General features: G+C 42.0%; 1 protein-coding gene across 1 annotated transcript in view; it reads left to right on the top strand.

Moving 5' to 3' along the window:
• Window positions 1-16654, top strand: part of nrp2a (neuropilin 2a) — a 79415-nt gene that overhangs the window by 10664 nt on the left and 52097 nt on the right. The window contains exon 2 of the mRNA XM_044018033.1: window positions 3838-4015. Coding sequence (XP_043873968.1) covers window positions 3838-4015 — 178 coding nt within the window. The remainder of the gene's footprint in view (window positions 1-3837; window positions 4016-16654) is intronic.

Raw genomic sequence — 16654 nt, 5'->3', positions numbered from 1 at the left:
ATGTAACAACATTACGACACACACACACACACACACACATAACCCTGAGGTGCACCTGTGGTGAATGTGCTGTAGAATAACAGTTAATAGGTTGAGTCAGAAGTCACAAAATCAACCGTTTTTCTGTAGTTTTTGTGACCTTTGACCTTTGAACTGCTCAGGTTTGTTAATATCAAGGAAATCCATCAGATTGACGATAGTTTGTGGTGAAAATAAGGAGAAAGACACTGGAATCCTCTCAAAGCTTCTGTATGTACGTTAACATAAGTCTACAAGACTAAAACTTTCCCTCATTTGTACAAAATTGTGTCTTTTCATAATCAGAGCGGCTCCAACGGGAATTTTATACACACTGAGACACAACATTTGTGTACAGCACATGTGTCTATAGTGTGTGCTAAATTATAGATTTTAATTATTAATAATAATAACGTTATAACCTCACCATCTCTTCATTCATATGCCGTTTATCTCACCTACATGCAGTCCTAGTGATTTACTTGACTTATTTCCAGGGTCATTCCAGGACCTGGGCTTTTATAACGACCTTATTTAGGAAGTTTTATGGAAGATTATTCAGGATACTAATCTTCTGTCATCCTCCATTCACTCCTCGTCCTGATATAATCCTTCCGAACTGTCTCTCCTCCTCCTCCTCCTCCTCTTCCTCCTCCTCCTCCTCTTCCTCCTCCTCCTCACAGGAAGCTGAATGGGCAGCTCAGGGAGAAGGAAAGAAAGAAAAAAGTGTTGAGGCTGCAGGAATCTCCCTGAACGGCTTAATCTGCAGAGGCTCTGCACTGATAGCCTCCTGCACACTGTTCCCTCCACAGGCTTCTCTAACAATGAGTGTCTGTCTGCGCACACACACACACACACACACACACACACACGTGCAAGATAAAGAGACGTCTGTCTGTGTGTGTGTGTGTGTGTGTGTGTGTGTGTGTTTCCATCCTCTCGATCTTTTTTTAAAATGTCCCAGGTTGCTATTTTTTCCTCTGCTGTGATTGACAGCTCCTCTGTATGTATTTGTGTGTGTGTGTGTGTGTGTGTGTGCGTGTGCGCGAGTGTGTGAGCGTGTCATCATCTGAACTGTGTGTCACGTAACACTACCTGTGTGGCCCAGTGGTGTGTGTCTGACAGGTGTGTGTGTGCGTCGCGTCGGTCGGCGCGCGTGTGTGTGTGTGTGTGTGTGTGTGTGTGAAGTGATCTCAGCTCAATCAAATGTCAGAGAATCTTAAGTGTGGCTTTTAAAGCACAGGCGTTGGAAATGTCAACACTTGAAGGCTCTATTACACTTGAAGCCTTCGCTGCTGCTGCTGCTGCTGCTGCTGTTGTTGTTGTTTGTTTGTTTTTTTTAAGTCTCCCTCTTATTGATGCTTTCACACAAACGTATATCAACCCCTTCGTCGAGTGATGAAACCTGTTATTGAGATTGTTGTTTAGTGTTTCCTCAAACTCGTACGTCACATGTCGCACTTGCATGTTCATAAAAACAGAATATTTTAGTAGGACTTCGGTCAAAATCTAAACCTAAACGCACAAGACTGTAAAAACATTTGTTAAACTTGTGCCCATGCCCGTCTTTCATATCTCCTTTATTCTATTATTTATGCTGATCTTGTCCTGAATCATATGACACATGTCGTACCCTTGATGACTTTCCTGAATTTAAAAAAAAATAATAATCAAGTTTTATTTTTATGGAAACATTTTGGACAGAATTCCTCTCAGAAAAACAGCTGATGTTTTCATATTAGTAACAATTGTTTTTATAAATGAGTGTGTTCATAAAAACAGAAGCAGCAAACGTTTAGTCAGTAGCTTCATGCGTGTGTGCGGCACTGAGGACATTTACGAGGTTCCTTGAACGCACCTCGAAGCTGCTCCTTTTCGCGCTGTGGGATCAGCCTTTTTTTTGCGCATTAGCGACGATCGCGAGAGTAGCCCGACTTTACCGACGTCGTAGACGTAGATGGAGCTCCATCGTGAACCAGCTCAGTCTGAATGGCCGTCCATTACCCAGTTCTGTCACGACCACCTTCACAAATGTGATCCCGCGGCACAAGACTTCCAGTTCTGTGTGAAGATGCATTCAAGAAACCTCGTGAATGAGTTTTAGAGAGAGAAAAGTCCTTTTTTATTGTCTCTTCTCTGCGTGACTTGGTCCATATTCCCGCTCATCTGCTGCTGATATGAACAAACCACTGGTACATTTGGAGATCCCACGTCGTCGTTGTCATGGAGAACACGTCCTCCGTCTCTCCGCCCGTAAACTTATTGCGCGGTTGTGTAATAAAAGAGCCATTGTTGCTATTGTATGCACATACGAGTTGATGTGTTTGCGGGGGGTGGCCTCCATAGAACCCCAACTAGACAACTGCGCGTGTCACTTCCTGTGGAATCATGAGTGAGCGATGCCATTGGCAGGCTATTGTTCCTGGGAGAGCGCGATAGCATCAGGGAATGTGTCCTAATGTTTGCAGATGGGTTTGCCGGAGCAACAATTACTCCTGGAGAACGTTCCCAACGGAGGAGTCGAGGGAGATAAGAGGCTGGGTGTGGAGGAGAGAGAGAGAGTGTGTGTGTGTGATGATCTGTTATTGTTTTAGTGTGTGTGTGTGTGTGTGTGTGTGTGCTGCTCCCACTCACATTCACAGAATCCACAATGGACAAGTTTTTCCAATTTCCTCCTCACTGATTCTCCTAAATTGCTTTTCTTTGTTTTACTGTTCATTTGTTGCTCATCACATCTTCATCCACAGACGAGCTGAGGCTCCTCCTCCTTCATTTACTAGGGATTCTCATTCTTTTATTGGCCAAATAAATATGAATAATACACATATGTATGTATGTGTATATATGTATATATGTATATATGTATGTATGTGTATACACACATACATACATATATACACGTGTACGTATATATATATATATATACATATACATACACACATATATGTGTATATATATATACACACATATATATACATACACACATATATGTATATATATATATATATACACACATATGTGTATATATATATACACATATGTATGTATATATATATATGTACACGTGTATATATGTATGTATGTGTATATATGTATAGATGTGTGTGTGTGTGTGTGTGTATATAATGAGGTTTAAGTAAACATCACCATCGTCCTTTTATGTATTTATTTTCTTATCATTTATTTATTCGATGAAACGAACAGCCTCACTGCAGCGATTTAAAGCTCGTCTGTGTAAGATTTTCTGAAAGCTTTCAAAGATCCCGACTCATTTGTCCCTGGCGGCAGAAAACGTCCGCTCCTCTGAAAACACGTGGACGGTCGTATGTGTTTCACATTAAATCAGTCGCACACTTGGTACAGTTTTCATTTTTAACTCTACACACATGCTGTTGTTACGTTGTTTGTGTTCACAAAATGGGATTCAAATGGTGGCCGGTGGGCCGAATGCAGCCCAAAAGCAACATCTGAGTGGCCCGGCAGAAATCCTGATGGGTTGATTGTTTGTGGCTCACATGTGACATAATGTCAGTCTTATTTCAAAGAGAAACAAATGCTGTTGCTCATATTGTGCACCTTTTTTTTGAATTGATGCTCTTTGAGTTATAACTCGGGTCAAATATGACGAAAATTACTAATACAATGCTTTTTTTATGGTGTGTAAAAGGACAGATTTGAACACAGTATTTTTATTATTGCTGGTGTCTCAGATTGTGTGGAGATATAGTTCTTTTACTGTTTTTGTGCAGTTTTTGACTACGTTGTGTACATTTGTCATCTCTTGCTTACACGCTTCCTCTGTGTTTTTCTATCCGACAGCCTCGGGGTGCGGCGGCATCCTGGACGCCAGTGAAGCGGGTTACATCACCTCGCCCGGTTACCCTCTGGAGTATCCACCGCACCAGAACTGCCACTGGATCATCACGGCACCGGAGCCGTCGCAGCGCATCGTCCTCAACTTCAACCCACACTTTGAGATCGAGAGGCTGGACTGCAAGTAAGAGCGGGAACTAACTTCTAATCCTCCACTTCCTCCACTCGCACAGACCCACCACCGCCTGCGATATACGAATACGGCAAGTTTGAAACTTGCCGTATTTAGAGTTTTTGGAAATTGAACCTTTAAAACTTCGAGAGACTTGGTTTTGAAATGTTTTGATTTGCACCCTACATAAATGAGCGAACAGTTATCATTATTATTATTATTATTATTATTATTATTCTGTGGTTTTGCGGTCATTTTTGAGGGAGTTAACGAATACGTAAGTGAAGTCCGAGAACTGCGGCACTGCGCGGGCCCTTTCATGACTTTCAGTCGTCGTTGTTGTTGTGAGCGACGGTTCGTGTTGACATTTTCATTTCCTCCTGAAACACAGCGATGTTTAGTTGTTGTGTAATAACTCCAGTGCCAGTGGTTTTGTCTTGACCACAACAAGTAAACTTCTTAATCTTTCTCGCAATAATCCCTCGCCGTTAAGTAGTCGTGTGGTTTCTCTTTCTTTCTGTGAAATAATCGCTTCTTACACATTCTCACTATTACACACACACACACACACACATAATGTCCTGGAGGCTGCCCAGTGCAGCCACAGCCTGTTAATGCTGCCGCCTCCGGGGTAATGGAGTTTAAACGAGTTAAATTCCTTTGCTCAAGGGCACGACTGCGGCACACAACCTCAGCAGCGCGGAGAAAAGAGAGGGAAACCGAGAACCAGTCGTGTTGTGGTGAATTCAGACAAAGAATGACTCAGCGATTATTCTGTTCCCTCTGGTTAAAGGCAAAGTTCAGGGTTTTTTTTTTTTGCAGTGTAGTTGCTTTTACTTTGCTAACAAGCTGCCTGAGACACGGACGCTCCCGCTTGACTTTGTTATTAATATGTCACGGTAACGTGAATCTAACTTGAATGTCTCACGTCCAAACAAGCGCGACCTCAGACCAGGTACAGGATTTAAGACTTAACAGAAGCAAATGACTTTGTCAAATGTCATTTTGTGTGTGGAATTCTGTGAATTCTGAGATTACTGTGGAAATCCAGAGAAGAAGAAGTCAGAAATTGATGAATAATACAGTATGCTAGAATTTGAAGATGCAAGACAGAATTTTGAGGAAAAAGTGAAATTTCTGTGGAAAAAGTCATTATTTGGTGAAAACATTTCTGAGATTAAAGACATTATCTTAAAAAAAGCCAGAATTTTGACATTTAAGTCAGAATTTTGCAGGGAAAAGTCAGAATTGGATGAATATATGCCAGAATTCTGAGATTAAAACAGAATTTTGAGGAAATAAATTGAAATTTTTGAGGAAAAAAGTCAGAATTTGGTAAGAAAAAAAAAAGAAAGGTAAAAAAGCAAGAATTCTGAGATTAAAGACGTGATTCTGCAAAAAAATGTCGGCGGCTCATGAACTCCACCAGAGCTCATGTGTTCATATGTCCCACCTGAGTCCCACTGGTACACGGAGGATGACGGGAGATGGAGTGGAAGTAAGTGTGTGTGCAGGTCAAAGCGTTCGCTTCCTCCAGGCGGAAAAAAGACGACAAACCCTCATCCCAATAAAACCTCCTCCGTGGAGAAGTCTGACTTTTCTCTCCGTCCGTCCGTCCGTCCGTCTGCGCCTCAGGCTGTGAGGAGGTGAACAGCTTATCAACAGCTCAGCTGCTGCTCTCTCTGTGTGTGTGTGTGTGTGTGTGTGTGTGCGTGTGACTCTGTGTTCAAGCGTTACGACTGGCTGCAAAAGGGAGGTCATTTTGCAACGATTTGACATCAAATAACGCGACACAGTGTTTACCTTCACGGTCGTTCATGGAAGTTTTCATTTTTATGGTGGGATTATAATTATAATTCTTTTAATTTCACGGATTAACCTCTGAGGTCTGTGTTCGACAAAGAGTCTCGTGATCGTAACAAAGTCACTTTTAAAAGAGCGTGTGATTCATTGACCGTTGTAGCAGCTGCGCCTCCTTCTCTTCTTCTTCTTCTTCTTCTTCTTCTTCAAAATGACTTCCTGCTTCTTTTATTTTTATCTCCTCGTCGTGTCCACACTCGCACGTACGGGCTTTTCAGACGCAGCCTGGCATTTTGTGACTTTTATATCCTCACGTGACAGTTTAAGGACATGTTTTAGGTTTTGACGTATGAGGACAAAATCCTTTCTGAAACGAGATAAAATAAGGCAGAATCTGGGGGAAAATATGCCAGAATTCTGAGATTACAGTCAGAATTTGATGAAAATATGATAGGATTCTGAGATTCAAGACATGATTCTGAAAAAATTTGCCAGAATTTTGAGATTTAAATCAGAATTCTGAGTAAATAATCTAGAATTCTGAGTAAATAATCTAGAATTCTGAGATTACAGTCAGAATTCAGAAGAAAAAGTCTGAAGTTTTTCTCAGAATTCTGACTTTAATGTCACATTTCTGTTATTTGTATCCAAATAAATATTCCCATATGGCCCTAATCCTCTTCCTCACAGATTACACACATTCCCGCTGCTCACAAACCCGCTTACACCCGTTTTTAAATGAGGTCTAAATCTCGGCCGCGGCGTTTTCGCTCCCCTCAGTCGTCCACTTCTCCGACCTTCCAGCGATAACCCTCACATTTTAAAGGGCCATTAGAGAAATGTGAGATTGCGCCAACATTTATTTATGCATAACCTCTAAAAACTAATGTGTTTGCCCTTCTGTGTTTCACGCTGGAAGCATTTTCCCTCCGGCTTTAGAAAAAGCAGCAGCAGCAGCAGGAGGTTGAAAGGAGCCGGAGTGCGGCGAGATACCGTCACATGTTACGCTTTTTACCTCGATTGATCCCAACCCTGTAGTGATGTTATGGGTTTCTTCCTTTTCTGGCCTGTGTGATTAGGCACGGCAGTGTGTGTGTGTGTGTGTGTGTGTGTGTGTGTGTGTGTGTGTGTGTGTGTGTGTGTGTGTGTGTGTGTGTGTGTGTGTGTGTGTGTGTGTGTGTGTGTGTGTGTGTGTGTGTGTGTGTGTGTGTGTGTGTGTGTGTGTGTGTGTGTGTGTGTGTGGGATCTGAGCCAAGCGAGGCGGGTGCAGCGGCGCAGGGCTCGCCGTCTCGGTCCAGGTTGGAAATCCGCGTGACAGCTGGAATTACGGGGGGGAAACATGGTGTCGACTGCTGATCGCGGCTCAGACGTGATAACGTGGATCTAAAGGCTGTAAATGGACATGTGTTTTCAGTGGACACGCTTACGTGTGCACACTTACAGGGATAGTTTGTGTTCATCTCAATCATTTCTCTCTAATCTGAAAACGGAGTGACAGAGGATTCGTAGAATAAAATTCACATCATCTTAAGTCTATCATGTCTCAAGAATAACGTTTGGTGCGTTTTCTGGCCTGAAAACTGACGTTTGTAAAACGCTCGCTCTCCTGCACCAAAGTCCACAGAGATAATCGAGGATTCATCCACCGTCGCTTTCATCACTCACTTCTAATATGTTATTTTTGTGAACTCTTCACTCAGATTAACCTCAGTGGCACAAAGTGACCACACGAGGCAGCGCTGTGTCAATCAGTTTTCTCTATGGGGTTTGGTTTGGTTTGCAGACTTTAGTTTGGTTGAGATGACGCGACATAGTCATTGAAGCAGGTGTAGAGGCTGAACTATCCGTCTTGAAGCATGCATCCTGTCTGTGTGATGGCGCTCACGAGCCATCACGCCCCCCACCCCCCCGGGCCACTTTAGGGCCTTATAAAAACGCAGAGAAGTGCTCGGTCAGCACAGTGAGGGTGGACTAATGTCCCCCGTCCAGCTGCTGATGTGTCCCTCACAGAGCGCGCTGCCAGAACCTGAGGTTCTGAGGTGGCACTTTAATTCAGGGGGAGTCCGGCCGCGTGCCAAATAGCTCTTACCTCCAGGCTGCAGCCGATTGATGTGAAGTAAATGTAATAAAGGCTAGATGAAATATCAGGCCCATATCTCTAATGCAATCTGCCATCACCAGGCCCCAGGATGCTACCTAGTGATATAGCAGAGAGGATTCTACCTCCTTCTCTCTCTCGCTCGCTCTCTCTATCATTCTGGCTCTCGATGTCTCGTTGCTTCATCCTCACGCCCCTTTCTTTCTTTCTTTCTTTCTTTCTTTCATCCATCTCTTCTCCTCTCTTTGTTCTCTCGTTCTCGCAACAGGAGGAAGTGTTTTATTTTTACTTGAATTAAACATTGGACACACACACACACACGAAGAAACGCGCCATAAAGCTGTAGTCGTTCATGAAGATCAATTTCTTCCACCGTCAGTTTTATTTTCTCACTTTTATTTGGTTATTTGTTATTGAGCGCAGCCTCAGGTGAGAAGATCTGACGAGATATATATATATATATATATATATATATATATATATATATATATATGTGTGTGTGTGTGTGTGTGTATATATGTGTGTGTGTATATAATTATATGTACATTTATACATGTGTGTGTGTGTATATGTTATGTGTTAAAAACAACACAAATTTCACGTAAAATATTGTGACGTAAATGACCAAAAACATTATTTAAAATGTTCTAAAAATATGCCACAAATAAAGAAAAAGGTAAAGAAAGTACGAACTTTACTTATTGTGACGTACAACGTTACATCTCAAAAAAACATGACGAAAATGTTGTAATTTTACTCCTAATTTTACTACTAAAGTTACCAAAAAAAGTACAAAATCAGCTAATGTTACAAAAAAATCATCTAATTGTGTTTTTGAAGCAGATTTCTAAAGTTACAAACATTACTGGGAAGATGCAGCTCCTCGCTGTGGCTCTTCAGAATAAATCACTAGGACTGTGGGATGGTGAGGGAGACAGCATTTTCAAGTTGTGTGTGTGTGTGTGTGTGTGTAAGTCATGTCTGCCAGAGGGGCAGCAGAGAGAGGTGTGTGGGATCAATGTCTGTATTCCGCTTGTAATGGGAAATCGATAAATGATCAGCAGCGGCCGTGGGGGAAGATGAAGGGGGGGGCGGTGGTTGGGGTTGAAAGGTCAGACCGATGAGTCGTCAGGAGTCGCGGCTGAAGGGAGGTCAGGTTCTGATCCGTCAATATCAGGACAAGACCACGGTCATCTTCCAAGTGTCTGTAACGGTGATGGACTCTCTCGCAACAAACCCCACTGAACCGCTGTCGATGACCTGCTGCCTCCATCACTGACTCCAACTGTCAGATTTACCGTAGTGACGCACACTGACCACACGGGGCAGCAGCGGACCAGCAGCGCTCGTGTCCCCGCTCATATCTCTCAGGACACATCTGAACTCCTGGTCTGAGCAGGATCTCACAAATGAATCGTTGCTAACATAATCAGTAAATCTCACAGGGGAGTGGAGGGAGGGAGGGAGGGGGGTGAGAGCAGGAGAGGGAAGCCATTGTCCAACTCTCTCTCTCTCTCTGTCTCTCTTATAACGTGTCTTTGTTGTAATCCTGCGTTACGGAGGAGGCGGCGATGGTGAAGAGGCTTTGAGCCGGAGTTACACCTGCTTAGAGCTGTAAGTGACACATGCTGAGGGAACACACACGTACACACACACGCACGCCACACACACACACACACACACACACACACTCTGTACCAACAAACACTGAGGGATAAAAGGCCTGCCAAGAGCTGAGAGTCTAATTAGGTTTTAATTGATTTTGGAGTGGGTCTCTCTCTCTGTGTGTGTGTGTGTGTGTGTGTGCGTGTGTGTGTGTGTGTGTGTGTGTGTGTGTGTGTGTGTGTGCGTGTCCTCCTGTCTTGATTAGCGCCGGTGAGTGAGTGAAGCGTTCCTCAGATGTGATTATTGACCTGTTCGCTCAGCTTCTCCCGGGCTCTGATGAATACATGCATGACCTGGCGGCGTCTGTCTCACACACACACACACACACACACACACACACACACACACACACACTTCACACATTCCAGGACACACACACACACACACACACACACACACACACACACACACACACACACACACACACACACACACACACACACACACATCATATCCGTCCACATCCAGATTCCATTAGGAGTTGTTTTGACCCAAACTCCGGCCGTCTATTCCCAGATTTGTCTGTCTGTCTGTCTGTCTGTCTGTCTGTCTGTGTTTATACTGAGACATTTTGGGACAGTTTTGTCCCGTCCGTCCCCCACACACACACACACATGTGGAGAATATGTGGAACAGAGGGAGAGAGGTTACTGAGAGTAAAAACCCTTCAGGGTCAGTAACTGTGCACCAGTCCAGACATGTCCTCTCTTCCTCTCCTCGCATGTGTCCTTTCCTCCCTCCCTCCCTCCCTCCCTCCTACATAACGACTAATTGCCTTTCACACGGGAAGACAAATGTGATGATATGGATTATATTTTAGAGCTGATCGATTATAGAAATGTATGGAATCACAGTCGGAATTCTGAGTTTTAAGTTATAAAGTCAGTGATATAAATGCCCTTTAAACTGGTTTTGATGTCTGCCGTTACTTCCCTTTCCTTTTTCTGGTGAGAGTTAATGCCTAATGTGTATATTCCTGTTAAATGTCTCTTAAAAGCTGTTTTAATGACATTATACAAAGAAAAAATCATCCAAATGTCTCATCATGGTGAAATCCTGCAGATGTGAGAATACATTGTGTTTGTAAACAGACTCTAAAAACAGTCAAATCATCATAATGTGGGCGTATTTATTTCAAACTGACTGTAAACACATAAATCTTGAGCTAAAAGCAGGAAAAAGAGGTTAAGAGACTCTCCCGTGACCCGCCTGTGGGTCGTGACCTCGTCTCACTCACTCCTGATATAGAATAAACACAACAGACCTTTATATTATACTCACTTCATATTTATAGGGTGGCCACGCCCCCTCTGCTGTAAACACTTCTCTCATCTCGCTGTGCGCTTCTTTAACGTCGGGGCGTTTTCCTTCTGTGGCCGCGGAGAGAGAAGAGGAGGAAGAGGAGGAGGAAGAGGAGGAGGGGGGCGGAGAAATTGAACGTGATTTATGTTTTGAGCAGAGTCTGCTGCTGTGACCTTTGTGTCATGGATCCTTTTTTATTAGTCGCCTCCGACATCGTTCTCACACTGATTGATTTGAGAAGTGCATTTTATTTAAAGCTGCAAACTTCAGTTGATTAATGTTGTTGTTTGTTTGTCGAGTGCAGCTCGACACAAACACACAAACAAGTGACTTGTAACGCAGTCGTTTTCATTAAAAAAGAGTCGTTCAGTACTTCCTGCATGAGTCTGACTACGGAAGAGTGTGAGGGCCAAAAACGTCTGAAAGAATGGAAAAAAAACAACAACAATAAAACAGCATGAATACAGAGATTGAAACGTCGGAATTCTGAGATTAAAGTTGGAAATTCTGAGAAAAGTCAGAATTCTGAGATTAATGTCTTTAAATTGTAATGCCGAGAAAAAGTCGGAATTCTGAGATTTAAATCAGAAAGTGGGAATTCTGAGATTAAAGTCAGAAAGTTGGAATTCTGAGATTAAAGTCGTAACATCTGAGAAACGTTGGAATTCTGAGATTTAAATCAGAAAGTGGGAATTCTGAGATTAAAGTCGTAACATCTGAGAAACGTCGGAATTCCGAGATTTAAATCAGAAAGTGGGAATTCTGAGATTAAAGTCAGAAAGTTGGAATGCTGAGTTCTGGATTAAATTAAGAAAGTCAGTTCAGTTCAAACGAATGACAAATACCAGGCATACAAGAAAGACTATCTAGCATAAGCAACAGAAAATGAGGTATAAAAATAAACACGAGTCATTTCTCACTTTGCTTTAGTTCAGTCGTAAAAGTCGTCGATATTTTGATGGTTTTTCAAAAATATTCACCGCAGGTTGAATGACAGCGGCGTGAAAATCCCATTTCGATGTTTTTGCACAGATGGTTTCAGCTCTGTTTGTTTCTAGAACGTGACGATGATTCCACGAGACGAGGAGAAAACCCGGTACGAGCAGCGGCTATTGTTTCGTGTTTCTGTGGAAGACGTCTCCTCGGGCTTTAATGAAGGCCAGGACGACACACAGTCATGAAACAGAGGCGGTGACGTGTTACACGTATGTAAATAACGTCCTCACGCGCTCTGAGGATCCGCCTCAGCCTCTTCATCCTCAGTGACATCCAGAGAAAACACTCGACGCCTCGGTTTAATTTTAACTGCCGACATAAAGCATTCATCGGGAGCGTCGAAAATGACACAAAGGATTAACGCGTAATCTGCTGCGGGCGCGTCACGGGTCGCCGTGATTTATTCTGTTTATGCCGATAAAAAGAGCAACATCTGTTGTGGAGTATGAGGAAACCAAACTTGGCCGAGCTCAGACACTTGAAGCTTTCAGCTGAAATGTTTCCTCCTCCTCCTCCTCCTCCTTTCTTTCTTTCTTTCTTTCTTCTCTCTCCTTCTTTTCTCACACAAACACACAAACCAGTAAACAATGAACTCACTGTGTCGCTTCTTCGTGATTCTTTTGATAAAGAGAATATTAGGGCGAAGTAAAAAAAAAAAAGCCTGGTTTCTTATTTCTTGCCTGAAAAAGGAAAAAATAAGTTTTGCAGGAGAAAAATAACTGGTTTGTGGTTTTAAACGCTGCGTTAAATAAGTGAAGTTCACTGACACAGATTGCTGTGTGCAAATATGAGAAACATTAATAAGTCAGTATTTATAGTTTTGCTGTTTTTCCTCTTTTAGGATTTTTTGGCCGATTTCTAGTAGTTAAATAAGATTAGTTTTGCTTGTACATAAATACATCTCTCTTAAATGTTTGGTCATGTTTTTCCTTATTAAGTTAACTTTTCTTGCACAAAAGATTATTTTTATTATTATTATTTTACTTTCTTTAATTCAGTTTTTGGTCCATTTTTCCTCATTTTAAGGAATCATTTGTTAATTCTAGTAGTTAAGTAAACATTTCTTACTTACTGAATTTATTTGCTTTTAATAAGTACAATTTTCTTAAATTTTGGTCCATTTTTTTCTGGTTTTTGGTCTGTCTTTCCTAATTTTAAGGAAATAACAGGCGGTTTTAAAGAATTCTAGCCAAGAAATGTTTTCTTACCCCATTGGATTTATTTATTTATTTATATAAAATGTAAGAATATTTGGCATATTTGTAGTAGCTATAGGTAAATGTTTCTTACACGAGAGACTTGTTTTGCTTGTAATGAGTATAATTTTGGCTATTTTTGTCCTGTTTCGTTTTTTTAAGGAACATCACAATCTGGAAGTGGTTAGAATTAGAAGCTAATTTAAAGAATTTAAGAATATTTGGCCGTTATACTAAACGTTTCTTACATGAAAGAATTGAATTGCTTGTATTAAGTCCAACCTTCTTCAATTTTGGTAATTTTTTGGCCTGTTTTTAACTCATTTTAAAGCAAATTGCTTTAAAGTCTGAAAGCGGTTCGATTTTCTTTCTTTTCTCAAAACAGGAACATTAAAAATCACTTTCAGAAAGAATATCTGGCCTATTTCTAACCGGGCTGTTTTTTACAGTGCACGTGCTGCTCCCGCCCTGATGGGGACTCTAATAAACCATAAGTGCCTCTGAAATATTAACTAGATGCTACGAGTGAAATCCCTGCAGATCCACAGATCCTGCCATCTTCAATCTCGCCCCCAAAAACAAATAGCACTCTCTCTCTCGCGCGTGCTGTCCACCGTCCTCATCTCCCCGTGCGTCCCCCCCCTCCCTCCCTCCCTCCCTCCCTCTGCACTCGTGTCCATCACAGATTCATACTTACAGATGACTGGGGCCAAACCGCTGACCACAGCCCGTCTGGACTGGACCCTTCCAGAGCGGCATCGATCTGAAACATCAGACCATAACTAACGTCCGCCCGTCTGCGCTCGCCGAAGCCAAAGTCAAGCGTCAATACACATTTGTGAGGGGGAGATGTAGCTGAAACCAGATCGTCCGGCCGTGTTTGTGACCTGTGAAACATAAATACACAGGAGGAGGAGTGAGACTGCAGCAGGAGGCTAAATTCATCATAAAGCTTTTAAAATCAGCGTAGTTTTCACTCTCGTCGTCACAATCCAGCCTGAGGAGAAACTCATTTGAATGGCTTAAAAAACCCTCACCCTCAAAACGACGTGTTATTAAGAATTCAAACATGAAGAAAAACAAAAGGTTTTATTTAGGGAAAAACGCCGTAGTTGTACACAAACACCAGATAAAACATATTTCAAATAACCCGGGCGTTTCTCCTCCCTGGCGATGGAAGACGCTGATTCGCCTGTTGTTAGCGACTGGTATTGCTAACAATAGTTACCTTTGCGTCCACGGTGTTGTCCATCCGAGACTGCAAACTATTTTAAATTATTTTTTGTGTTTTTGCTACTACTGCTAACGCTACAACTGATATGGACATATCTATAGCAAATATGTTCAATTTCTGCCCATAAACATTGATTTAAAGTGACATACTGGAGTAATACGTAGAGTATAACTTGCACAAATGTGTCCACTATGTGTCAGTTTGTATGAAAATGCTGTGTTCATGTAAAAATATTATGGTATGTAAGTTCAAAACCCAAAATTCCACTACAGACAATAACTTCCTGTGTTCTTTGTGGGCGGAGCTTTGACTCGAGGATGGACAGGAGTAGACGCACTGAGATAACAAAAGTGATCCACAAGCTAAAATAATTGCAGCTTGTCCCGTCACGTCTGTGATTTACACTGAATGACAGTTTTCCCCGTCTGAAGCTCGTCTGAAGCTCGGCTTTGTTGTGAAGTGGTCGGCAGCAGATGGTTTTGTCACGCACGGCGAGCAGCGACAGTGAAGCAGAGGAGTTTAAAAGCCGGTTAACTGCACGGAGAGTGACACCAGAGTGCTTTGGAAATGCTACAGTCGTTAATCAGGGAAACAAGCGACTGTACTCGTGATTCTCCCTCATTCTGAGCTGCAGTTACAACCAGGACATGACAGTAAAATCACAGTAAACGGGATCCATGCGTTCAGACGTGAACAAAAGGCTCATTTATCCTCAAAGCACACAGAGGAAGTTCAAGTATAAGACGTAGTATAGAGGAAGTTAAGTATAAGACGTAGTATAGAGGAAGTTCAAGAGTTTATTTAAGGCGTTAGAGGAAGTTAAGTAAGGACGAGTATAGAGGAAGTTCAGACAAGAAGAGTATAGAGGAAGTTAAGTATACTATAGAGGAAGTTTAGTATAGTTAAGTATCCGTAGTATAGAGGAAGTTCAGTATAAGACGAGTATAGAGGAAGTTCAAGTATAAGACGAGTATAGAGGAAGTTAAGTATAGCGTTAGTATACAGGAGGAAGTTAGTATAAGACGAGTATAGAGGAAGTTAAGTATAAGGTAGTATAGAGGAAGTTAAGTATAAGCGAGTATAGAGGAAGTTCAAGTATAAGAGAGTATAGAGTTAAGTATAAGACGTAGTATAGAGGAAGAAGTATAAGACGAGTATAGAGGAAGTTAAACGTAGTATAGAGGAAGCGCGAGTATAGAGGAAGTTAGAGAGAAGTTCAGTATAGAGGAAGTTAAGACGTAGTATAGAGGAAGTATAAGACGTAGTATAGAGGAAGTTAAGTATAAGACGAGTATAGTTAGTAGTAGTATAGAGGAGTTAAGTATAAGACGTGAGTATAGAGGAAGTATAGAGGAAGTAAGTATAAGACGAGGAGGAAGTTAAGTATAAGAAGTATAGAGGAAGTTAAGTATGAGTATAGAGGAAGTTAAGTATAAGACAGAGTATAGAGAGAAATTAAGTATAAGAGAGTATAGAGTGAAGTTAAGTTCGAGGAAGAGTATAGTTTGAGTATAAGCGTAGTATAGAGGAAGTTAAGTATAAGATAGTATAGAGGAAGTTAAGTATAGAGACTTAGTAGTATAGAGGAAGTTATTAGTATAGAGGAAGTTTAAGAGAGTATTAGTTAAGTATAGTATAGAGGAAGTTAAGTATTAGAGGAAGTATAAGACGAGTATAGAGGAAGTTCGTAAGACGAGTATAGAGGAAGTTAAGTATAAGACGTAGTATAGAGGAAGTTCGAGTATAAGACGTAGTATAGAGGAAGTTAAATATTACAAGACCACGCAAGGAAAAGTCTGATATTTACTCAAATACTACTACTACTACTACTACTACTACTGCTGCTGCTGCTGCTGCTGAGCTAATTGTGGATCAGCCAGGTGGACTCTTTCTCTCTGTGTGTGGCTTTGTCTCTATCACACACACACACACACACACACACGCACACACGCACACACGCACACACATGCACACGACACACACACACACACACTCTCTGACCTCACGGTTAACTATGTGCTTTTATAGTTCAGGGTCAGTCGCCGGGTCAAAGGTCACAATGAGCCGAGAGCTCAAGCATGTGGAAGCTAAAGGAGCAAAGAGTCTTCACGGTTATTCACCTGAATTCCTTCCTCGCCTCCTCTCCTCGTGTCCTCACCCCTCTCTCCCTCTCTCTCTCTGTCTCTGTCTCTCTGTCTCTGTCTCTCTGTCTATTTTTGGGCGTCTTATCTGATCAATCCGCCCGGCCGCTCTGTGTTTTCTTCCCCGGGATCAAAAGCCTCGCAGATCTTCTCGCCTCGGTTTATTGATATTAAGTTGAGCTGAGGCAAAGCGCTCTCGCCGCCCTGGTTTACTGCGAG

This window comes from Solea senegalensis, linkage group LG2, assembly GCF_019176455.1.
Source record: "Solea senegalensis isolate Sse05_10M linkage group LG2, IFAPA_SoseM_1, whole genome shotgun sequence".
NCBI classification, from domain to species: Eukaryota; Metazoa; Chordata; class Actinopteri; order Pleuronectiformes; family Soleidae; genus Solea; species Solea senegalensis.
This window is presented reverse-complemented; position numbering and strand designations above follow the sequence as displayed.